Source organism: Diceros bicornis, chromosome 2 (assembly GCF_020826845.1).
Source record: "Diceros bicornis minor isolate mBicDic1 chromosome 2, mDicBic1.mat.cur, whole genome shotgun sequence".
NCBI classification, from domain to species: domain Eukaryota; kingdom Metazoa; phylum Chordata; class Mammalia; order Perissodactyla; family Rhinocerotidae; genus Diceros; species Diceros bicornis.
In genome coordinates this window covers 79,998,344-80,024,818 of record NC_080741.1, presented here as the reverse complement: position 1 = coordinate 80,024,818, position 26,475 = coordinate 79,998,344, and the positions used below count along the sequence as shown (strand labels likewise).

General features: G+C 38.6%; 1 protein-coding gene across 5 annotated transcripts in view; it reads right to left on the bottom strand.

Annotated features, from left to right (window-relative positions):
* The window catches only part of LOC131419011 (contactin-3), a 279,521-nt gene that overhangs the window by 130,470 nt on the left and 122,576 nt on the right, over positions 1–26,475 (bottom strand). For 4 of the 5 annotated variants that reach the window (XM_058563677.1, XM_058563641.1, XM_058563649.1 and 1 more), the window contains exon 5: positions 17,536–17,631. In XM_058563677.1, coding sequence (XP_058419660.1) covers positions 17,536–17,631 — 96 coding nt within the window. Of the gene's footprint in view, positions 1–17,535; positions 17,632–23,009; positions 23,060–26,475 lie in introns of those variants that run through there. The other variant, XM_058563668.1, reaches the window with a different exon arrangement.

Below are 26,475 nucleotides of genomic sequence, written 5' to 3'. Positions count from 1 at the left end.
GCTAGTAATTATTTTGTTTCTGCCAGAGGAAGAAAGCAATAATGAAAAGATATATAGGAGAATTTCAGCAGTGAACAAGTACTTATTAATTCTTTTCAGGGGTAAAATGACAACTCCACTTTGTTTTTACACTTTGTCTTGAAAACTATACAAAGAAATAAAAGTTTTGCTGTTAAGTAGCATGTTCTCAGACCTGAGGATTCATAGAATGATGTGGCAGAATTGAAAAGGTCCTTCATTCTCCCTTGGAATCAAATGTTGAACTCTACTGTAAATTTAAGTATTAACTTATATTTTTCTATGTAATGTTATATTTTTCTATGTAATGCCCAAGATAAAGCAATGTGAATCTTTTGAAAAGCAATGAACTGAAGAATATATATATTCTGTGGGTAGAAGGAGAACCACAAGTGAGAAAATACAAAGGTGTGGGTAAAATACAGCATGCCAAACGTTCTTAGCAGAAGATCCCAAATTTTTTGTCCCCATAGAAGCTTCTTAAATAGCAAGTTTGGAAAATACTAGTAAATAAATACTTGATAGTAAAATATAACATCACATTGCATGTATTCAAAGATATCTCATTTTGATAAGATATAATACCTTGTGGACATTTAAAGGAATCATATTTTCTCTCTGCTTGGAATAGGAAACATATCATAGAGGCCATATATAGATATATACACAACAGATTCTCCAATGGCGGTTGGTTGTGAGCAACATGATAAGTCTCTAGTTAACCTTTCTTTGACCTGATATTTTCCAATTTAGCCAGATTGGCCCAGGCAATCATTGGCTTCCTGCAGTTAGCTTATAACTTGGGGTAGGAAGGGCCTTATGCGGTCATCAACAATCCTTGAACAAATTCTGCTCCACTGTGGGAGGCAGCAAACTTCAAGCTAATGTGCTTCAAAGGAAATTAATTTCCCACTGGTCTTGCAACTTTGTGTTACATAAATCCCGGGATTTAGGACGAGGAATTTTTCTGATGTGCTTTTGAAAATCTGACCCAACTAGTGTTTAAGGAAAGGGAAACAAAATTCTCCAGAACATAATGTTGTAGGCCTTTAATAAAAGGTTTGCTTTGAGTAAATCTTATCCCTGGATTATGTCCCTAGCACAGTAACAGTGGTTGGTTTTTACAAGGTATCGTAGAAATAAGAAGGGCAAGTATAGGGCGTGCTCAGGAGGCAGTGCATGTTTTAATTCTTTCAACTGCATGTGGATTTGGAAGTTGGCCCTGTCCTTGGAGGGGACATAACCGAGGCCTGAAACTGACTTGCAATTTGAATCTCTCTTGATGCACTTCCAAACGGGGCCAGATTGCTGAAACCATTCTCAAACATATGCATTCAAACTCCACCCCCCAATTCTTGGCACCGATGGTGCCATACCTTCGTAAATCGACTTAGAATTCTCTGGAAAATGATCTCCATTTTCCAAGTGGAATCTTATATACAGCTTTGTTAAAGGATTCCTTTCCCTTCCTCAGGGCAATTATCCTGCAATGGAGGCTCTTGCATCCTATGTTTCCAAAAGAATTTTCATAGAATTCATTTCTCCTTTTGTCTTCTAATGAAATCTCCTCATTGTTCCAGAGAGACCATTTGAAGGTTGTTTTCCTAAGTCTTATTAGTATTCTAGTAGGACTAAGATAGAGTATGAGTATCTATACAATTATCTACTCTACTATATTTTTTCAATTCCAACTGTATTATATTTTTTCAGTTCTAATGCAAACACACTACACACAGCTTAGAAGAAGCAGTTTTCCATGACACAAATTTATCAAGAAGTTTGCATATATATAAGGGTTGTATGTTATGTCCCCATCAGGATGTCTTATCACAGTCCTAATAAAACAATTGCTAATTGTCCCAATTCCTATTAAAATTGATTCAAGGAATCTGTCCCTAATCATGTGCATAACACCTGGAAGTAGACAAATAGAAATATACACAGATACTATTCTTTGAGTAGAACATTCTCACATTTTTGGTTCTAAATTTTCTCTACATAATACTTCTAACTAAATTTCCAGGCTGTTTAATGCTTGTTTCCTTTGACTAGGAAGTCAATTTTTGGCTTGTTTTCAATTTCTCTCAACTTGCAGATATCTGGATATCCATTGAGTTTTGGATTTCATCCACTCCTTTTACTTCCTGGAGAATTCCTTCAGTGTATTACGATGTTCTGATCATAATGACTTGGTTTTAGCAAACCAGCATTTCTTTCAGTTTAATTGAGGATTCTTACTAATGCCTCTTAGCTTGGAATTCATACCTCCAGTATACTTCACTAAGAATCAGAAAGAAGTCATGGATGCTTTAATACATTCCAATGCCCATTGGAGATACGAAATTTTGCTTCTATTCTACTTCACTAATAGAAAGATTAAAAACGTCTTAATTTCCCCTTCTGGATGTTACAATTCTCCTTATGTGTCTGTATCTCGCTCTAATAGTCCTTTAACTCCCCTTATTCTGTACTCTGTTACTGTAGAGAACAAAATCCTCTCATCGTGTGGTGAAGGACTGTTAATTCTCCACCTCTAAGCTAATCTATGGTGATGAATCCAAGACTCAGATCCACAGATAGGGAAAACCAAAAAATAACTTTCACTTTTAACTTTTAGCACTGGAGTAGGAAAACTCATACAAACGTCGCATTATAACCATGGGAAAAACAAAATAGATCACATGAGTGTCTGTAAGTGGTTGGCAATATTAACTACGTGCCAAGAATTAACATTTCATGTTTATACCAGATGTCAGGTATACCACTTCTCTCTCTGAGCTGTCAAAAAGCATAATACAGAGAGAAAAGGTCAAAGAATCCTGAGGGATGTTAGTGGTGCTTAAAGGTTATAATGATTGAAAAAGATTGCTTTAAGTCTACATATATCACCACTTCAGATGTCATTTCATATCTCAAGTGGAAACAGAATAGGCCTTCTTAAGAGATTTGTGGAATACAATATGTTTTGGCAGTAGTGTTGAAAACACACTATGGTCACTGTAAGCCAGACAGAATGGGTCCCCTTATCTTAAGATCAATGATTATGGGTGATTGATGGACTAGTTTCCCCACCAGAAAACACCAGTCTGTTGTTATTACTATAACAGATGCAATGTGATCCACACATAATTAATTGAATTTACAAAATGCCAGAAGTACATTAACTAGTCAAAGCATTCCTTATTTTTCTCCCCCAGATTTCATAATGATATAATGAAGAACCCACCCCCTAACGTATCAAGAATTCTACAGGCAAGATGAATCTGAACAGTACAGGCAACGGACTCCACGTGCTCACTGATAAAATAAGATATGCACTCCCTGTATTCCTCTCTCCCCTCCTCCCTCCCTCTCTCCCTTCCTTCCTCCTTCTTTATAATTTGTCAATAGAGAATCCTATCTTTACAGAATATTCATATGGAACTATAACATTTAAAATCAGTAAAAACAGAATTGTTCTATTTGAAGAGGAAGTTGGGGAAATTAGAGGTCAGTACTTTCACAAACCTTAAGTATTTTCACAAACCCTTAGAGCACTTGCAGAGGATATTTGAAAATTACTGATGTGCACGATCCTCAAGCTAGGTGAGCATTCCTAAGTGTGCTCCTCAGAATATCTGGTCCTGCAAGATGCTGCATAAACAAAGGGTTCTCTTGCCAAGTAAGTTTGGGAAAAGCTGCATACTACAGTCCTCCTCTAGCTTATGTAAAATTAATATTGTCCTATTAAAAGCTCTGAGAAATAAAAGAACGATGCTTTCTTTTGCTTTTCCTAGCATTGTTGAAAAAGCAATTTTTTTTTACCTGCTTCATACTTTTGCATGATGCCTGTTACTGTTCCAAAAGAACACACTGTGGAAAATGCTGGTCAATGTCACACAAATGGTCTCTGAGGATAACACATGCTGATAAAAGTATAAAACCACAAGAGAAAATAAGGACCCTATGGTGGGAACACAGAATTTACCTTTACCAATTGTTTTTAACGTATCAACCCATTAATCAGATGGTCTTGTCAGGGAGGCAGTGCATAGTAAGATTCCTCATCTGTGGAAGGTGATCAATAAAAGGCAGTACAGCGAGTATGTGGGATGTTGTATAAAAAGCAGATGGGGTAGCTGGCCCGGTGGCATAGCGGTTAAGTTCTCGCGCTCCGCTTTGGCGGCCTGGGGTTCGCTGGTTCAAATCCCGGGTGAGGACTGATGCACCTTTTGTCAAGGCATGCTGTGGGGGTGTCCCTCCTCAGCAAAAAGAGGAGGATTGGCAACAGATGTTAGCTCAGGGCTCATCTTCCTCACATGCAAAAAAAATTAAATGGGAAATTAAAAGCAGAAACAGCAATGGGTTGCACAATGCATAATACTTCCAAATATAACAATGCCACTGAAAACATTAAAAGTACGTTAGAAAAATGAGAAAAACAATCCTTAAATTATGGAAATCCTAGATTTACATAAAAATTTACATTAGGAACAACAAATGATTTCCTTATAGCTACAATAGAAGAATTAGCTGTTTCTGCTAAGTTATTGTATTTACTCTTGGGAAAATGCTTCTTCCTCACCAGAACTGGCCTTTAGCTGACATCTATCACTGATCTTCCAAATTCACCTCTTTCCAGACAAAATCAAATTCAATCTCAAAAATTACAGAATTTGTACTTATGCATACTAAAATCTCAGCATTAGATGACTTCATTGTGTTTAGTTGATTGATTTATCCCCACTTTGGGAGCATAATGCATTTGCTAAGAAAGTGTGGAAATTAATAAAAGAAACCTTAACTAAACTGGTGTCAGGAAAGTCTGTAACGGGAGCTCTCACGCTCTATCACACATCAATTACACCAAACAGGAATAGATGAACACTTGCACCTTGGACAGGAAGTAAAGCTACTTTACTACTGAAGGAAGATTTCTCTCCCCAGCCGGCAACAGCCCAGCCAATGAGAAATGCCACAGCTCGGCCAATGAGAAGCCATTGTTGCCCTAAACCATTACCTTCTTCCAATGGATTTTCTTTTACAGCAGTGCCCCCCTACTCTCCCTTTTTCTCTATAAAAGCAGCTCCCCTCCTTTGTTTTCTGGATTTGCCTATGGTTCACCATAGCATGCACATCCCAAACTGCAATTCTCTTGGCTATTCCTGAATAAAGTCATTTTGAGATGAAATAACAGGAGGATTTGCTTTTTAAGTTGACAAAAGTAATGATGTAAACTAGCCTAGAAAGAGAGAACACTTAATTACTTCAGGAAAGTTTGGAAAACAATTTACAGAAGGATTGACACGCTACTTTCACATACTATAGGCTTCCAAGAGCCCATAATTAGCTGTTTTAATTAGTCTTGTTTGGAATTATTTTTATGTACTCCTGAAACTAATAAAAGTGAATTTTTAAAGGCCATAAACCGTACCCTTAACTGTCTCACAGGTTTGTATTCCCGCAGATTGTTGAGTGAATGAGGCTTATTCTTTTTTTTTAATTAGCATTAATTGAATGTCCTTGAGGAAGAAACTTCCCACTGTAGCCTACAAGCTGAAGGCACCCTCAAACCATGTATTGTTTGACCCACACTGTTTAAAACATTTTGGAACATTTTGCCGACATATAGTTTCTAGCTGTTATTAAAAAATCCAAAGATCTACTTTCTCCATGGCACTAATCAGCTGGAACTAGGTAGCATGTGAACCCTTTGGATAGAGAATGTTCTCTTCAATTGACCACAGTCTCTCCCATCCTGAGTTGATGCCATTTTTCATCATGATATATTGCTGTTCTTATGTTTTCTTGTTGGTAGAGTTAGAATAACATAAACTAGTTATTCTATCTAGAGCTGTATCAAATGTGGGGAAATTGAAAGACAAACTACAAAGGCCAAATAGCTAAAGTAAAAAATCAGAGAGCATATGGTCAATTATATTATTATTAGGACTTATTTGTTGCTCCTCTTTGTGACAGGACACTTTCTGGCCCTTTTGATCAGCATTGGCCATAAGACTTGCTTTGGAAAATAGAATAAGAGCAGAAATGATGTATATATCACTTGTACACAGACTGAAGAGCTCTGACAATTTTCTTTTCTTTCTGCCATTAGAATGACATATCCCAGATAGAGGCTGCTTTTTCTCAAAATAAAGAAGTCACGTGGGATACAGCTGCAGCCAACCCACAGCCTAGAGCCTGCATGAATAGGAAATAAACCTTCATTATTACAAGCCACTGAGACTTTAGAGTTGTTTGTTACTGCAACAGAACCTAGTAAAAGCTGACTGATACAGAACAAATTTCACATAAATAGTGAAAAATATCTCTATGTGTTTAATAGGCAAAGTGTATCTATGTCTAATGAATTTAACTTAAGAGGACATTAGGAAAAAAGCCATGATAAGAACTGTCACCAGCAAATGGAAAATATATATGACAAAAAATTTAATGAACTCAAATAAGAACTGTATTTTCTATGATTTTAAAAATGCAAATAAATGATGCTGTTAAGAGATGTAGCTTTCTCACTGGAAAAAAAATTGCCTAAGCCTCATAGCCTGGCCCTGTTCATCCATTTGAATCACTTGGCAGGCCCCTGCAGACCTGTGACAATATGCAAAGGCGATCACTGTGATGTTTCTGTGAATAAGTTTAGAAACTGATTCTTGCAATCTTACTAAAAACTTCGTACATGATTCATTTCACAATTTCCTAGTTTTAAATCGTGTTGTCATTTCGAAGTCCACTTTGCTAAATTTAATAGGGAAAGACAGGTTTTAAATAAGAGCCAAGCCTAAAAGAAAAAGTGATCAGTTTTGAAACTCTCTCCCTACAAGACCAATCTGGGCATTCCTCTAGACAGACACACGCCTTTGAGACAAAACACACGCACACACATACACACAGACATATAACAACAACAATAAACAAATCAAACTACTCAGGGGTGAGATGCCAAGCGGGGCCTATAAGGATCAAAAGCTATGCAATCTTAACCAATGTTAGGAGTGGTACGCAGTTCCTGTGACCATCAAGAAGCACAGCTGACTGCTGGGTACCCACCAGCTACTCCCCACCTGGGAGGGTGGAAGAAAGCCAGGGAATAGTCAGTTACACACCTAGGCACACCAGCAACCACGCTTTCTAAGGCAGTTAATGTCAATGAAGAAAAAATTCAGCTGAGATAGGAACTGCCTAGCTTATAAATAAATGAATATCAATGTTCTATATAAGCCAAGAATTCTACTTCCCCTTTAGAGTTCAAAATGTCCTATTTAATAAAATTCAGTCATTGAAATACTTCAACTCGTGCACTTGCTCCATCATAAATGACACTTCTCTATTCCTCGAAACATTTCTTTAAAATACTTAAATTTGTATGACTTAAAGATAGTATGCCTCAAAGTGTGGCTCAGGGACCATCTGAACCAAAAATCTCCTGGGTCATTTACAAAGAGTGCAGAATCCCAGGAAAGACCCACACTAAGGGGTCAGCATCTCTGAGAGTGAGATCGTGGAATCTACATTTTAAACAAGCCCTCCAAACGAGCTGCTTGTGCAGCCCCTATAGTTGGCAAAACACTGCTCTACAGACAGGACTGTATCTTCTATGTCTCTGGTCCTAATGTGCTTATTTTCAAAAGCACAGGTCTACATAAGTGTGGCAGATACTGGCTAGCTATACTCCCAATCTATTCTCACTTCTCCTTGGCACAGAGTGGACTACATTTTCTCAACTCCTTTGTTCTTGGTATGGCCATGTGACTGGGGACCAGTCAACAGAATGTGCACATAGGTGACATGTGCCATCCAGACCCGTTCCATAAAAACCACCCAGGCAGCTTCTCTTGCCCTTTTCTCTCTGCCAGCTTGATGGAGACAGAAGCAGTGACCATGGATTTTAGATATTGAAATGAAGGGGCATAAATGGATGAAGCCAGAAACCTACGATCAAAAACACTTGACTTGGACTTTATCTGAGCAAGAAATACAGTTCAGTTTGAGCCAATATATTTTCAGCTTTCTTTGTTATAGTAGTTATGTGTATGTAGTAGTTATAGTTATGCGTAATCTTAATTAAAACACTAAGTATGTATAAATGCATTTTTATGGCAAAGCAACTAACATTTAGCTCTCCCTCTTGCTAGTGCACAGATCAATTCTTAGGTCTCACCTAGTGCTACTATGGAGTTTTTTCTGACAAAAAGCACCAACTAATGATCATCCTCAATTTCTGCTTGGGATGTTCAGAAACAAAGCATTTACCGTCCTTGATTCGCACTAAATTAACAATCTAATTTTTAACAGAAAATATCAGTCAGAGCTCTGCATTTTTTAAGTAAGTTCTTGTCGAAGCACTCTCTCTGTAACAGTGGATTTAAACTTTCAGCTTACACATGTCATTTTTTTGATAGGCTTAAGGCTCCTTCTGACTTCTGTCTGTGGGTGGATAGAATCAGAGTGAGGAGAACTTGACGGTCTTTAGAGTGGGAGAAAATGACTTTCTCATTGTACCATGGCAGACCATTTAGGGGAGCTGAGAATGGAATGGGAAGGGAAAGTGTGAAGCCACGCAGCTGTGATAAAATAGATGAGGAATGGTCAGTGGCTTCCCTGAAATTTGGGGAAACTCACTCATAGACGGAAAATACAAGTGGTAATGAATACACAGTTTCTTCCAACTGTCTTCCATGACGCTGCCCCCTTCCACAGCTATTGGTGATGTATTCAGTACTGACTTCAATCATAAAAGGATGCTGGAAAAACCCAAGGACACTTGTTGAAACATGTAACTGCTGTTTGTTTATTTTTTATATTAAATTTCCTATTCTCCTTGCATCAGTTTCATTACCTGCCCCCCGGCCCGCCTCCCCCCATACACTGGTGTTGCCATAACAGTAATGCCCTTTGCATTCGCTATGAGCCTTTGGCTGTGAGAAACAGAAACTCACCAGCCAGCTTAAGTAAGAAAAGGGATGCGATACATATCCACATACTAGGGCTGTTGCATGGCCCCCAGGGGAAAGAAAGGAGCTGCCACGGGAGGAGGGCTGGAGACCTACAGCCAGGCAGCCCTTGGTCTTTACGCTCTGCCCTGGTCTCTGTTTTAGTCTCTGTAGGGCTGCATCTTTGCCCAGGTGCATCAGCTTTCTTGGCTGCCTAATCTACATGACAGAAAGGGTCTGCCTCAAACTCCCAAATTCAAAATTGTAGCACATCAGGTCAAATACCAAATTTCCAGAAGAGGGCATCTGATCGGCCCAGCTTGTGTTAGATTTATTCCTCTGGGCCAATCAGCTGAGGCCTGCTGGAACATGCTAGCTGTGGGTCCAGCCTGTGGAAGCCATGCGAGGAATTCCCAGGGGGGAGAGGCAGTCTTTAAGGCTTGTACAGGACAGGCATCTCAAAGGCATCCCTATGCCTCTATCTCTAAGTATAACTGTGTTGTTAAACAAGACACAGTCAAGTCTTTCATCCTGAACCACACACAATCCAACCAGAAGGAAAACCCAAACATTTTCTAGAACTAAGTTTTCCAAAGTGGGGTACAAATATTCCAGGCAAGACAATCCCTTGGGGTACAGGAAGAAAATATAATAAACACTCTTTATAGATTTGATTTTATTTAGATATTTTAAATTTTTAGGGCCGGCCCCATGGCTTGGTGGTTAAGTGCACGTGCTCCGCTGCTGGCGGCCTGGGTTCGGATCCCGGGAGCACACCGACGCGCCGCTTCTCCGGCCATGCTGAGGCCGCGTCCCACATGCAGCAGTTAGAAGGATGTGCAGCTATGACATACAACTATCTACTGGGGCTTTGGGGGAAAAAATAAATAAATAAATAAATAAAATTATAAATTTTTATATTTTTTCATATAGGAAACATTAGGACTATAGTATATTTTTTACCTATATAAATAAATCAGAGATTTCAAGCAATTCACCTGTACTACCTTCTTAAATCCTCACAACCACGCTATAAGGATAAGTTCTGTGATTATTCCCTTTTTACAGATAAAAAACAGAAATCTGGAGGTTAGGCAACTTGCCCAAAGTTTGTAGTAATGTCAGAGTTAGAACTGGAACTCAAGCAATCTAGCCCTGAGATGCTGGCTTGTACCCACGACACCTCATAAGTATGTCTGAGTGTGTGCATGTGTGTGTGTGGAGCGGGTGGTGGAGCTTAAATGTTTTAATTATATCTTTTAATTATATCAGTGCATCTATCAAAAGGGTTTGAAGAGTATTATCCTAGAATGCAGAAAATGTGTAAATCAAAAAATTGAAGCCTATGATTTTTGTAAGCATAGGAAATTCTCCTTCCACAAGCAATAGATCTAGATGTGAAGCCCAAATCTATTGCTGTGTGGCTTTGGAGAAATCACCTAACTCCTCTGAGCCTTAGCTTGTCAGTGTAGAATGGGAATAACTCTCCCTTCCTTGAAGCCCTGTTACGAGCAATAAACACAGTGTCTGGCTGAATAAAGGCACCTATTATTGTCATTACAGGGCTAACTAGTCACCAGCAAACCCACCTTTCTCACTTCCTGTGGGCCCAGAAGCCCCAGAGGACAGAGGAATTCGTATTTATCTTTCTCTTTCCTGCATACTAGTCTCAGCGCCTTTCATTGGTGAGCAGTTTGGGGTGAGGTTCAACAAATATTGATTTGAATACATTCCTACTACGATTACCAGCAATGCTCTCAGTATTTTTTTTGTGTGTGTGTGAGGAAGATCAGCCTTGAGCTAACATCCATGCCAATCCTCCTCTTTTTGCTGAGGAAGACCGGCTCTGAGCTAACATCTATTGCTAATCCTCCTCCTTTTTTCCCCCAAAGCCCCAGTATATAGTTGTATGTCATAGTTGCACATCCTTCTAGTTGCTGTATGTGGGAAGCAGCCTCATCATGGCCGGAGAAGCGGTGCGACGGGGCGCGCCCGGGATCCGAACCCGGGCCGCCAGCAGCGGAGCGCACCCACTTAACCGCTAAGCCACGGGGCCAGCCCCAATGCTCTCAGTTTTCTCTCTATCTAATACTAAGCTTATTTCAGTAAAGGGCCATATTTATCATAATAAAATAGCATTATAAGACATAAAACAACCACACATCAACTTATATTTGATGGATGCATGAATAAGTCAATGAATGAATAAAGTGGATGGATGGACGAAAGAAAAAAGAGAGGAAGGAAGGCAGACTCAATGAATATTTTTAATTCACAGTTTCCACATTCAAGTACTTTGGAGAAACTCAGGATTTTTCATCTCCATTTCCAACGGAAAAAATGGATGTTCGGCAAATAAGACTATTCACTGCAACAGATATTCCCTTTAGAGACCAAAACATTTTGCCGTTATCCTTAAAATAGCAGCTGAGGTTTATGTGTCAACTGATTCAGAACATACTTGTCTGAATGCTACTATGAATTTGTTAATATTTTGGACTCCTGTAAATGTCAATAGTCACATCAGCACTCACATATATTCAAAAAATAGTTTTGCAATTGTGATATATTATTCATTCAGTCTACAGATAGATTCTCTAACTCTTTCCCATGACCTGTTTACCTACCCCTGGCTCCCAAGGTTAGAAGCAATAAATTAGGAGCAATATTCTATGGTGCAGATTCTAATTCCTCAATAACCCACCAATCATCTGCTTTCTCTTGATTTCACAATTTGTGATGGGATAAATGCAAGCTATGATACAACTTTCAGATTTAGGGAAAGAGAAACCACTGGGTTCTCAGAGGAACATTTTACACAGTGACCAGTGATGCAAATATGATGGGAGCCAGAAAGCATATTCTGTGCATGAACATTTTATGTATTCTTTACTTCAAAGTTTTGTTACTGTTCTAAGTTTGACTAAATTACAAACATGAACAGTAGAGAAGTGTAATTCAAGGAAAAATGAGTGCCTAAGACAAGATGGTGTTAAGATTACAGATTAAGTTATTTGGGGAAATTAATGTTTTGATTCAGATCACATCCAAAACCACTAAGTAATATGTCTAGTCACCTTGATGAAGGGTCTAGCAACTGGAAAAGTCTTTCCAGAAAATTCCTACTTGGCATCTTTTCTTCAGGTTCCCCCATCTAAGCTACCTGAGATGACTTTTGTTTTTTGGTCTATCCATCCTGGGGAAAGAAAATAAAATAAAGATGTCGACACAGGGGGTGTAAATCCCATGCCATCTGGTTATGTTGCTAACAGTTCTCGCCTCTGTCACACCAGGATTTACAAAACAATTTTTAGCATAAAGTCACTTCAGCCTCCACTACCTGCTGTTCGGCATCTCACATTCTCCTTTTCACATCCCAAAGGCCATGTTGTTGTCAGAGGATGACAGTGTCCAGGGCTGTCATTTCAAGAATAGGCACCAAGCGCAGACAAGGGAAGCCGGATCAGAGACCGAAGCCGTTTACTGATTAAACACTGGGACAGACTGAAGCCTATTCTCTACTCTGGACAAATTTCATTAGCCAACTTTGGACAGAAATCAATTCTTTATTAACGTGTGTATGCAATAACTTGACTCACCTATGAATTCCTGTCTAATTAGTAATTATCATGAAGTGCGCATAGACTAGTCTTGTAACTTTATTTATATTAGAGTAATTTTTCTTGTACATTTGAATTTCTAATGATTTTGTAGTGACATCAGCAACTGTGTGGTAATTACACTAATTCCCAGCTTTTCACACTATTGATTACTATAATAATAATTAAGCTACAGATAATCCATATCCAGTAGCTTATTTTTGGCTTGTCAGTTGTTAGTTTTCCAACTAACTTCCAAGGGGATACTAATTCCTCTCACCTTGGAGAGGGACTAGATTGTTCTGCAGAGAACACGATGAACAGGAAGTGACAGAAAATGTCACAGAATGAGTGGCAGATACAACGCCTCTCAAAGGACAGTAACCTGTGTTGCTTAGAAGTTATAGGAACTCCTAGTCCCTATATATATTCCTAATTGTCACCCACCATGAAACAATTTTTCCTTCTTATGGCATCAAATAAATGGCAACTCCTCTTAAGCAAAGCAGCCCCAGGGTGCTGCTACTTTCCTATAAATTATCTGCACAGATGAATTAAGGGAGTATGAATAATATATGCAGTTTCCATACTTCAGGACCCTTATTTTGGCTCTTTCCATGTATATCATCCTAGTCTATTTGAGAAGAACATTTCTGATTTTTATCCCAAATAAACATAAGATAGCTAAAAATTTATTTCACCCAGAGAAGAGATTTTGACACAATTTTACTACGGGCTAATAATAGAAGAACTAGAACCCAGGAAACAAACCAAAAGAAAGGTAAGAACAGCAAATGCAACCTTAATAAATAGCCGTGCAACAGTTCTTACAGGTCATGTTGCTGGCTACAGGAAAACAAAACGAAAACCCACACCCAACACCTTTGGTGTTAGTCCCAATTTCACAACCTCCCAATCAGCAAATGAAAAATGCCTTTCTAGTGCAGGACCCTATAGACGCCTGAATGTTCCCCCTGCAAGGAGAAGGCAGAAAGCAGTGAGGGACAGACACAGCTGCGTGGGGCTCATCACATCCGCCAAGGTTTCAAGGGTGCATGACTCACAGCAACCGATGTTTCTTTGTGTCTTGCCTCATCTGTCCTTTACAGCAAGAAGTGCGGGCTCAAGGCACTCAGGTATTAGCTGGCTGAGCGCTCAGCCTCTTGGCATCTCTGGGACTGAGCTTCCAGACTCTACCTTAGATTGTCACTCATCCAATTCCTCTCCATACTTTTAATCAAAAGAGTCTCCTAGCAGATGATGTCCACAAAGACCCAGCACACTGTTTATCATCTAAGCAGCACTCAATAAACAGAGATGACTATTATTATTTTATTATTCTGCCTTTTGTCTACTCCATTATGCTGTTACTCTGTTAGGGAATATGATGGATGAATAAAATATGATGGTGTCTTCAGTAATCAGAAAATAACAATAGAATTAAACATTTATGACTACTGAGAAGGGACCAAGTAGAAACAAAGAAATGTGAAGAAGTGAATAAAAGTCATACCCAGTGGTGAAGATGGGGAAGGGCAAGTGCATGTCCTGCAGGGACTGTGGGATTTGCGGGAAGAGGACCAAATGGATCACAGCGTGGGCCATGAGCACCATGTATCACATGAACTGATAAACTCGGGAGTAATGGCTTCAGCTGCACTGTGACCAGCCTCACGTGCTCCACTGAATTAAAAGTCCCTAAGTTAACGAGGGATCAACCAGGGCTGATACCGGGTGCTGTGGTCAGAGTTCACTTTGATCTTTCAGAGCCTGTACAGTCTGCTTGGCACCCAGGGCATATTGGTTGTTAAATGCTTATACCTCTAGAAACAAAGTTTCCAGTGAATTCTCAAAAAGCATTTATAACTGGCCAAATCTAAAAAAGGATTCCTTTATTCATTTCATGAATGTGTTTATTTGTTCAACCAATACTTAGTGACTGCCTGTTAGAAATCAACCTTGTGCTGTGCACTTGTGTGCAGAGCAAACACTGAAACAGGCTCTCTCCTCCAGGAGCTCACAAGCCAACGCATCAGGACAGTGGATGTAAATTGTGATTATCTCAGCGTTAGGTAGACTTGGATCAATGCGAATCATGTTTTCAGTGTCTAAATCTGATGCTCTGGTCCTCATCATTTTACTCCACAATCTAGCACTGAGGAAGGTATGCTTTGGTTCAGTTATTTGTTCTCCCACCCATGCTCCAGGTTCTTAAGGGCTAATGTGCCATATCTGGGGTGATTTCTTTCCTCCTTCACCTACGATCCTACTTGACTTCCACAGTTATCCCAACTTGCGCGCTTTAAAAATGAAAAGAGAACTATATGAAGTCACCAAAGGGAGAGGTAAATCAGGATGTCATTACTTAGGAGAGCTCTGATTGGCCAACAGTTCTCTAATTTCATGACATTAGAAAAGATTCATCTTTTGAACATGTTTCATCCAACAGCTTATTAAGACATTCTCACTGTCTGTATGCCTAGTCAACTAAAAGGTCCCTCCTTTGTTATCAGCAAGTATATCTAACCATAAAAACACTCAAAATAAATCACTCAGTCAGAATCTTAAATTGGGTCAACATTCCCAACACTCATCGCAGATAGGACTATCTAGTTATTATTTTATGTTGATTTATAAAATAAATTTCAATTATTTTTATATCTCTCTACTAGGTATAGTTCTAGCCATTATTAATGTCTATCTAATATTTCTCCCTCTTTTTTTTTTGATGAGGAAGACTGGCCCTGAGCTAACCTCTGTCAGTCTTCCTCTTTTTGCTGAGGAAGATTAGCCGTGAGCTAACATCTGTGTCCATCTCCCTCTGTTTTGTATATGGGACATGGCCACAGCATGGCTTGATGAGTGGTGCATTGGTCCCCGCCCAGGATCCGAACCTACAAACACCGGGCCGCCAAAGCGGAGTGCATGAACTTAACCGCTACACCACCAGGCCGGCCCCAATATATCTTCCTCTTTTATCTCATAACAAAACCCTTCTTTTCTTTTGGAAACTACATCTTTTTCATCCCAGTGCTTGTCAGTAGATGGAGCTGACTCTGGTCCTCTGCTGCAGGGATAATTTCATTAGCAAGGTTGATCCAATTAAAATCAGGCGCCATTGAGCAACAAGTTGTCTGGTCCATCAAGATCTTTAGCATTAAGGACCATAAGAGCTTTGAGTTACCAGGATCCATCTCTGCCACCACAAGGGGACTACGTGACAATGGAATCAATGTGGAGGGAGGCAGAATCAAGAAATACAAAGAAAGACCAATTTTTTATGAAATTGGTTGAACCCTTGGGTCCAGCAGATTGGGTTCTCACAGAACAAATGCTGAGATAGAGTTTGGGATAAAAGATTTTTATCAATGATCAAAACCTGTGAAAGCAAGGAGGCAGAAGCAGGATTAGGAAGAGAAAGAAGTCAAACTGTGATATGGTCCAACAAAGCCTTGGTCACCCTGGCAGGAAGCTGTGCAGAGAGTACTGCCCATCAGAATCGTCCAGTGTTGGGCAGAAATGGCTGATCCTTTACATCCTGCCTTGTTCAGTCACCAGATGTGGGCAGCCCCTGGAAGACTGAGGCTGTGAGCAACTGGCTCTTCACAGCCGAGGCAGATCAGGAAGGAGCTGAGAGCTAGAGGCCATTTGCTGACCCCACTACCCACAGCGAGGTAGCGAGTCCTTCTGGGCGGCACATCTCTGTGTCAACCATACAGCTGTACTAGAAGCCACTTGATCATCCCAGTTACGTGAGCCAGCAAACTTCCCATTTTCTTCAAGCCAGTTTGAGCTCAGTTACTTTTATTTCCAATCAAGAGACTCTAGGATTCCCTTCATAGTTAAGGTTCTTCTGTAACTTCAAGATTCAAGCAAAATATATACTATTGAAGTTGACTGGGGAACCCAATTTAAACCCGTACCAGTCAACACGATGCAATCATACCTGCTAATCAAGACTCAAATCTGCAGTCTCCAGCTGGCTCAGACATTTCGAGTGATCAGATACTCAAGATGGGAAATGTCTGTTTTATTGACAAGTCATTGAGGGAAAAGGGCTTGCGTTTATATGTCACAGAACAAATAAAGTCCAGCATATTTTCATTTGAATACGCTTCACTATGATGGGAAGACTTCTCAGTTTTGCCTCTGGTCAGAAAAATCCTCTCTAACCTGTTTATCTCTCAGTAATTCTCTTCCTTTCAATAACAGAACATGTTTGTTTCTCTGAGAACAGTGATTTATACATTAATAATGCCCTCTTTGCTCCCACAAGTGACTGAGTTTGCAATACTGAGCATGAGAGGAAAATCAAACCAGCACTCCAGGCTCATACTGGGGAGCAGTGCTTATTAAATTATTTTCGTATGTGCTAAAGTTCATCTTCACTCTGGGTAGCTGTTTTGTTAAGCTTCTGAATTTTTAGCAATATTTCAATTTATACCAATGTAGCATAAAATTTATAATTCCAACACCCCAATGAAAATGATATGAATATACACACATATCACTTTCATTTATATATTATACATATATCAAGAGGTCTAACATCATATATTAATAAGCATGTGTAAGTGTGTGTGTATGAGGGAGAGGGAGAGGGAGGGAGACAGAGAGAGAGGGAGAGAGAGAGAGAGAGAAAGAAACCACAAAGATTCCAATGTATGTCATGGTCTAAAACTAAATAACAAATGATAATGGTGTAAGGATAAAGCATTGTTCAGCAGCATTAAGTAAATGAAATGAACTTGATCTCACTTGCCTTTAGAACCCTCCTTGTTGGAATGAGTAGATTATGTTTATAAACTTCTCTGGATGGAATATCTTTCGTAGAGTTTCTCATATTCCAACTCAGCACACAGAATCCAATGCTTGGTTTATCAAGTTTCTCAGGGTAATTTACAGAAGCAATAACAGTACATATGCTGTGGGTCTTGCCCTGAAACTTATTCAATAAGTATAAAAAGCAAAAACAGAGCACTTCCTACCTCCGGAGTGTGGCGGGGGGCCGCAGAGCAGGACAACTCCCTGGCCTTCACGCACTGACACTGTACTTCTCATTTTGGTTTTAAAATTTTCAAGATCTGATTTGAAAACAAAACAAAACAGAATTTCAGAAAAGACAATAAAATCAAAATGTTCACACAAAGACATTCCTTTCTTCTATAGGGTAATTTTTAAAGTCCCTTCTAAGGAACCTCAGGAGAAGAGCATGTCCTTTGAGACGGAACAGTAGAAGTTTGATTTCCTTATTAAGGCTTCTAGAAATTCAGAAATACAATAAAAATATATACCCACTAATCCTATGTTGCTGTAATAGTGTCAAAAAAGGCCTGGGCTATCCAAAAAGGCAAAGCATGTATTAGAATTAAAAAACCAGACAATATGACTCAAAGGAAGAAATGAAATATCTGGAACCAAAAATATACATAAACTGATAGCCACATTTGCCACAGTGATTCACCAAATCATGAAGACTTTTAGCTTCACCTTATCATGAATTTCTCTCCTAAAATACTTTATCATAAATAGCCTAAATAAATTTTATTCTACCTATAATTATTGTTATTTACAAAAAGAGTTGAAAATATTCAGTTTCTGGTTACAAGTCCTGTTTGTCCCACATCTTGAAAGGTTCTGTAGAAGACAAGTATGACTGGAATAACCAATTAGGTCGAATTCAAAGGATAACAGTAAATTAAATGGCATGATCCCTTTTATTTTTAGTTCTGAAAAAATACAAATGGTTTTTATAATTGCCTAAAGAATTTTTTCAAGTGTTTAATAAAGCAATCAAGGCAAATAGTATTTTGATCACCAGTGGTTATTTTTTAAAAAAATTAATTCCTTCCAATAACAATCCAGGGCAGCAAATTCTGATTCATACTCTCTGCTTTAAACTACAGAATGGAGAAATTTCTGTTGGCTTCATTTTGAACAAAGCTTAAGCCTATGGGGAAAAAGGGAAGAAAAATCTACTGTTTCTCTAAACTCTGATTAAAAAAAAAATACTTCTGAATTTCACAGTAATATACTCAATGGTGTTGCTTTCTGTATCAGAACAACTGCACTGTCAATTTGTGAAGGAATATACTCATTTCATAGCTCTTAAGGGTTGATGTAAATTGCCTATGTGGTGACTATACAAAATGAGGCAGTGTAGGTATTTTAAAACACAACTTGGAAAATTTTAACTCTGCCTTGAAAAATGCAAAAATCAAAATAATTATCTTCAAATAGATAAAACTGCAAACTGTAGACACATATGAATATCCTAAGCACCATGAATCAGTACATCAGAGAGAAATAAGAAAGTCTATGTGCTTCATTTTATTGTTACTGAAAAACAGTAATAAATTGCTAGGTTATTAGCATGGAGTAAAGCAATTCAGCAAAACTCACATATATGTGCCTATAAAAGAAGAAAAAATAATGTTTATGGTCTTATTTTAACCAGAGGTTACCCTACAAAAATGATATGATAACACAGCATTATATCATCTTAAATGTGTAACTAAAATGCAACATTATCAAAACATCAAGGCTCGTGAATGTAACTGAGTTGGAACTGCAAAATTGTACCATCCAATGTTTCCCAATGACTAAATGGAAGTACATCATATCAGAACGTAGCCTACACATGGAAAAATAATTTCAAACAATTATTTTTTGACAACCAAGTATGTATCATCATTGCAGATTTCTTACTCAATTCCTTGTTCTGTTACATAACTTCACAGCATGGAAATTATTCATCACTAATTTTAACTAGAATATGCAAAAAAGGATCAAACAGTTCTCAGAAACTAATAACGTCTTCTCTCCTCCAAAGGCAAAAATCTCTTTTGCCTAAGCACTAATACTGCCTGGCACAGATTTGTCCATCGCTCTAGACATTCACATTGATACTGCCTTTACAGTATACGAGGGCAAGGAATACTATTTTGGGATACCTGATCTGGCCAGTTCATGGAGCAAATGCATCAGGGATAGGAAAAGAAAATAACTGTAGTGGCATTGATGTGTTTTCCAGGGCTTTGTTGCTGGCAAAGCACTGTAATTACAATGGATTTTTTTTTCCTATAAAGCAGAATCTCCTGAGTTCTTAGCTATGTTACTCAAAGTGTGGTCCAGGACCATCTGCATCATTATCACCTAGGATTCTTATTACAAATGCAGATCTCTGGGAATCACTTAAAACTAGTGAGTTAGAATTAGATCTGCACTTTTAACAAGCTCATTAGATGAAGTTTATGCACACCAAAGATAACTTTGTAGTTTCCCATTAAGATGTATAAAGTTCAAGTTCAATCCAGATTAAGTATATTAAAATACATCTCAAACTTTCTGGAACATATGAAAGCGTCAATGAGATAAAGAATCTGTTAAATATCTATTTAGTACCAAGGATGGAAAAGGGAGCAGTCACGTATTAAACAAGTATTTATTGACAGCCTACAGAACTTCTGCCTTTGTAGGCTTAGTTCTGAAGGTATTAGTCACTGGGGGCTTCCTTTCATGGAGAGCCCTGTCTGGTTAGAGACAGACTTGAGACCAATAGCGGCACTTTAAATGGCCTTGCTCTAATGGTGGAAAGCATGTAGAGGAAGGAAACTTAACCTTGAGATGTAAAACATGCTTTGAAAGAGCAGAAGTTGGCCAGGGCAATAGAGGGTGGTGTGTGTGTGGGGGGGGATTCTTTTCAGACAGAGGGAGCAACAAAGGAAAACATAGATCCACAAGAACATATGTTATGTTCGAGGTATAGCAAGATCCTCCTCCCCTTTTTTTGAACACTAAGGACTATAGAGATAAAAGTAGTATTAATACCTAAAAAGTTTCAGATTACTGAAATATCTTAGCAGATTATATATGTAACCCAAATCCAAGTCAAGGCTGCATATGATCCAATCTTGGCAAGAACTGTATTAGAACAAGCCCTGTTTAGGAGTCAAAATAAATAAAAAGTAATTCCAGAAATTATTGGGTAGAAATTTCTCAGATTTTTCTTTTTGGCTCCTCTTCAACTCTTGCAAACTCTGACATTATTCTGGAGCCTCGAATTAGTCAGACTTTGAAAACAAACCAACACAATAAAGAGCATCTACCAAGAACTACAACCAGCATCATATTTGATGGTGAAAGACTGAATGTTTCCCCCCAACATTAGGACTATGACAAAGATGTTCATTTTCACCACTCGCAGTCAACATCACACTAGAAATTCTAACCACTGCAATAACGAAAGGAAAAAATAAAAAGCATTCAGTCTGGAAAGGAAGAAATAAAATTACCCCTATTTGCAGATGATATGATTGTCTAAATAGAAAATGAGAAGGAATCTACAAAACAAAAACAAACTCCCAGGACAAAGTGAGTTCAATAGGTCACAGGATACAGTTTCTAGATACTAACAATGAACTTGCAGAAACCAAAGTTAAAAACACAAAACCACTTACAATCCTTTCAATGAAAAGAAAATACTTAGGTATATGGATAATAAAATATGCAAAGGATCTATATGCTGAAAATTAAAAGATATTGATAAAAAAGAATCAAAATCTAAATAAATGCAGACATACACCATGTTCATGGATTGGAAGACTCAACATAGTGTCAATTCTCCCCAAATTGATAGTAGGTTTAATGCAGTTCCTATGAAAATCCCAGCAAGGTTTTTTTTGAAGACACAAACAAGCTTATTCTAAAATTTAAATGCATAAGTACAGGCCCTAGAATAGCTAAGATAATCTTGACTGAGAAGAATAAAGTGGGAAGAATCACTCTACCTAATATTAAGGCTTATTATATAGCTACAATGATCAAAACTGTGTGGTACTGGCAGAGGGACAGACACACAAATCAATGAAAGAAAACAGAGAACCCACAAATAGACTCATGTAAATATGCTCAATTGATTTTTGACAAAGGTGCAAAAGCAATTCAATGGAAGAAGGACAGCCTTTCAATAAATAGTGTCAGAGCAACTGACAACCATGGGCAAAAAAATGAACTTTGACCTCAATCTCACTTATATGTAAAAATTAAATCAAAATGGATCATGAATTTCAATGTAAAACATAAAACTAGAAATTGTACAGAACTTTCAGAGAAAAACATAGGAGAATATCTTTGGGATCTGGGGTTAGGCGAAGAGTTTTTGAACTTGACAACAATAAAGTGGACTTCACCAAATTAAAAACTTTTAGCCGGTGAAAATTAAAAACTTTTGCCTTGTGAAAGCCCATGTGAAGAGGATGAAAAGACAGGCTACAGACTGGGAAAAAATACAAGCAGACCACTTATCCAGTAAAGGAATAGTATCTAGAATAAGTCCTCTCAAAACTCAGTAGTGAAAAACAAAAGTATCCCATCAGAAAATGGGCAAAAAACATGAACAGACATTTCATTGACAAGGACACACGGATGGCAAATAAGGACATGAAAAATGTTCAACATCATTAGTCATAAAGGAAATACAAATGAAAACCACAATGAAGTACACCTATCAGAATGGCTAAAATAAAAAATAGTGATAACACCAAACCCCGGAAAGGATGCGGAGAAACAGGATCACGCATACATTGCTGGTGGGAATGTAAAATGATACAGCCACTCTAGAAAACAGTTTGGCAATTTTTTATAAAACTAAACACACAACTACCATATGACTCAGCAATTGCACACTTTGGCATTTATCCCAGGGAAATAAAAACATATGTTCACACAAAAATCTGTACACAAAAGTTTACACAGCTGTATTTGAGACAGCCCTGAACCAGAAACAACCCAGGTGTCCTTCAATGGATGAATGGTTAAACAAACAGTGGTACATACATATCATGAAATACTCTTCAGTAATAAAAAGCAAGGAACTATTGATACACCCCACAACTTGGATGAATCTTCAGGGAATTATGCTGAGTGAAAAAATCAATCCTGAAAGGTTACGTGCTGTATGATTCCATTTACGTAGTATTTTAAAATTACAAAATTTTAGAAATAGAGGATAGATTAGTAGTTGCCAGTGTTTAGGGAAGGTGGGAGCAGAGATATGGGTGTGGTTATAAAAGGCACTGGGAGGGATCCTGAGTGAGGTGTGGATACACAAACTGCACTGATAAAATTGTGTAGAACTAAATACACACATATAAATGGGTACATATAAAACTGGGAAAATCTGAATAAACAAAGATAAAATCCAGCTGTCCATATTTTTTTATTTTCTTCCCTCTTCCTCTACTAGCTACAGCCTAGAAGTGGCTCCCCACGATTCCTCTTCTGCCCATCAGCTGTGCTGCTCTACGATATCCCAAAGCTCTAATCACACCTCGGGGCCAGTATCTCCCAAGCCACCATCAAAGGGAGGCATGTAGAGCCAGGAGAGAATTACACTCCTTATTCTGACTGTTTTCCCTGTGAACATTCACATAGATCATTCCCGGTGTATAAAATACTCTACCTTTACATCTGTCTGTTAATTTTCTACATTGGGCCAGGTGTTCTATTGGCTGCTCAAGCATTTCACTTTCAGGTTGCTCTCCCCACCCCGTGGAGAGGAAGACATGACCATAAGAAATCAGCAACGCAAACAGAGAAAAGAGACTGGGGTGACTCTGATTTCCTCTGGCATTCACATGTTCAGCTGGGAATCTGATTCCACTTGCTACACATTGCTGGTGTTGGTTTTTCCATGTGGATTAATCCAGGTAGGCTATCAAGTGGAGGATGTGGAATGTCACTCAGTATAACTGCAGGGCTATAGGGCACAAGTCTACCTCTGTAAGACTCAAAATCAGCCAAAGAATGACTATCATTTCCCAGCAAGTCAGTTTGGGAAATGCTGTGTTAAACCAAGTTAAATGAGTTTCTTTATGCAGAATAAGTTGGAGACCTTAGTATAAAATATGCACTGATAAGGTCTACCAAGGTGGGATGGATATTACAGAGTGTCCTGAACACATCTGACCAAAGAATTCTGTGTAGAACATTTTATGAGAAATGCTGGCAATGGCCATATGTTGAATTGGGTACACATATGTGCTATTATGTCATAAATAAAAAAAAGATGACAATAAGAGACTGCAAAGTAAAACAAACCATTTTCCCCCTAAGAGGATTAAAATGGAATGTAAAACTAGCAATAAGTCTGAAATTGTGGCCAGCTGACTAAATGGACCTAAAGTTTAAAAATTTAGAGCTCTGCCTCAAAACAACCCGGGATCACTTGCAATTAGAGCATAAGGAGCTGATAAAAGCATTATCAGTGAAAATTGCATGTGAGCTTTACTACTTGTGTAATACCATCCTATTTGATGCTATGACGTGAAGTGTTACCTTTTCAATTAAAATGCAAAATATTACCCAGCAGTGATAGTTGAATAAATTGTAAAAGGAACACAGATATAGGCAATCTAACAGTCTTCCATGCACAATGCCTTAAAGGTCTTTAATGTTTAATGTTGAAATGCTTAGTGGTTTGTAGTTACCAAATTAAATCATTACCAGAACAGCGTAAATGACTGCCTTTGAAAGAATCAGATAGCTTCCAGTAAAACAAAAGTTGTGCACGTCTATGTAAAAGCTAAGAAAAAACTCAATGAACACACCCAAAAAGGCAATAAAATTCAAGATGCTTCCACGATCAAGTGGTAAAATTTCAATCAGTTGAAAGTCTAATTAAAGCACCCCCCACACAAAAAGAAAACCATGGTTCGGTGGATGCCCATGACTTTCCTTCCTTTTCCTCACACATGCAGAAGCCTCTGGAAGATCTCCCAAATGTGAATATAAGACACAGCCAATTGACTCAATCATCTTCAGTATCGGCAAGATCAAAACTTAACCATTATTTCCTGCTCTGTATCCAAACCCCCCAATTCAAAGTGTCTCCTCCTCTTTCGTTCTCTTTCTTACTTAACATGTCAGTCAAATTCTCAAAACAGTTAATCAATTACGAAGTTCCTAAGGGAAAATTCTACCACGGCAGGAGATAGGTGTGTCTTGGGAAAATAAAAAATTTCCCTTATGTAAAAACGATGGCTTGCTCAACAAAGTTCAATGGTGTCTTAGTTTTGTTTCCCCAAAAGCAGAGCCTCAGAAAGGACTTGGGTGACCTAGTTTATATGGGAGATGATCTCAGGAGGTAGGAGGGAATGGGAGAGTAAAAGGATTGAACAAAACCACCATCTGGGCGCATTACTGAAGCTACTAGTGTAGTCAATGAGGGTTTGATTCTGCCATGAACCTCTGATAAGTGTACAGAATGCCTTCTGGAACCATCACTTTGAAGATGGGAGTCTGGGGCATTTATACACAGGCTCCCAACCCCAACAAGGGTTGGAGGGCTTTCCCTGGGGGCAATAATTCCCCCATATCTGTCAGAGCTCCCACTCTGAACTTTCATGGAACTGTCTACTCCCACTGCAAATGAATCAGAGGTGGGCAGAGGGAATGTGATACTGGGTACCAAAAAAGTCCACTGCAAACAGATTTCGTACTTAAAGCTCAGCCTCTTTAGGGGTTTAAAACAGGTCTGGAGCCAGCCCTGTAGGCCTAGTGGTTAAAGTTTGGTGTGCTCCGCTTCGGCAGTCCAGCTTCAGTTCCTGGGCGCAGACCTACACCACTCGTCTATCAGTAGCCATGCTGTGGTGGCAGCTCATATAGAAGAACTAGAAGGACTTACAACTAGAATATACCACTATGTACTGGGGCTTTGGGGAGGACAAAAAAAAAAAAGAAAGATTGGCAACAGAAGTTAGCTCAGGGTGAATCTTTCCTAGCAAAAAGAAAAAAAGACAATGTCTATTTAATTCAAACCCAGCACCATGGAGTATGTATTTAAAAAAAAAATGAAAAAAACAAAACAAAACAGGTCTGTCCTCTCATTTTCCAACCAGACTTAAGTATTTAGTATTTTCTAAGCCTACTTAGGAAACAGGGAAGCACTTAATAAGATCTTAACATCTTCAGGAACTGTTTTTTTTTTTTTTTTTTAAATACACGTGGGAAATGTTGGCACAAAGGGTAAACTCTAAGCATCTAAGTGTATTCTACAAGCCTCTTCCACATAGGGATTCCACAGTTTAGCCTCCTCTCCATCTCCCATCACCCCATTGCTCAGGCATCCCCAACCCTCAGCCACATCCATTGAAGCAATAACAAACTATTTGGATTTCCCCAAGCACAAAATGCTGGTCCAATCATGCAAATGGTGTTCCCATACATTCATTGACATAGCACACTTTTATTTATCTTCAAAACCAGCTTCGGCCACATCCATTTCCTGAAACTCTTGAAATTACCTCCATCCTTTTCCTTCTATATTTTCTATACTTTCATATTTTCCATTTGTTCTCCTATTCTGGGATCTCCACCAAGATCAGAGCAATGTCCTTTTCATCATTATATCTCCAGACTATAGCATATTTCTTGGCATTGTGTGGGTCATCAATAGATGTTTGAAATGAGTTAAACTGTCTTTGCATCCATCATATCATTTTCCTTGGAATCTCCATGATGGGGCTCCCCACCAAAGTTAAATCCTCTGTGTTTGTGTTGCAGACTTACTAACTTTCTACCAGCAACATTTAGGAAAAGAACACAGGAATGGGAACACCAGGGATCTTGTCTTTGCTCTACCATAATCCAGATCCACATGACTGGAGGAGTGTCACTTGATTGGTCTGTGCCTCCAAGATTTTCATTTGTAAAGTGGGGACACCTGCCCTCTGAACCTCGCAGGGTTTTTTGAGAGAGGATCTCTAGTATCACAGATCTGCAAGCCCTTTGAAAAATGAAAAGAATTATAAAAGAGCAAATCATTCCTTTGGAGTCTCTGGTTTTACAACTATTCTTATTTCAGTCTCCCTCATCTCTCCTTTATGGTTTCAAACATGCACAGATCACCTCATCTAAAAAGCAAGACA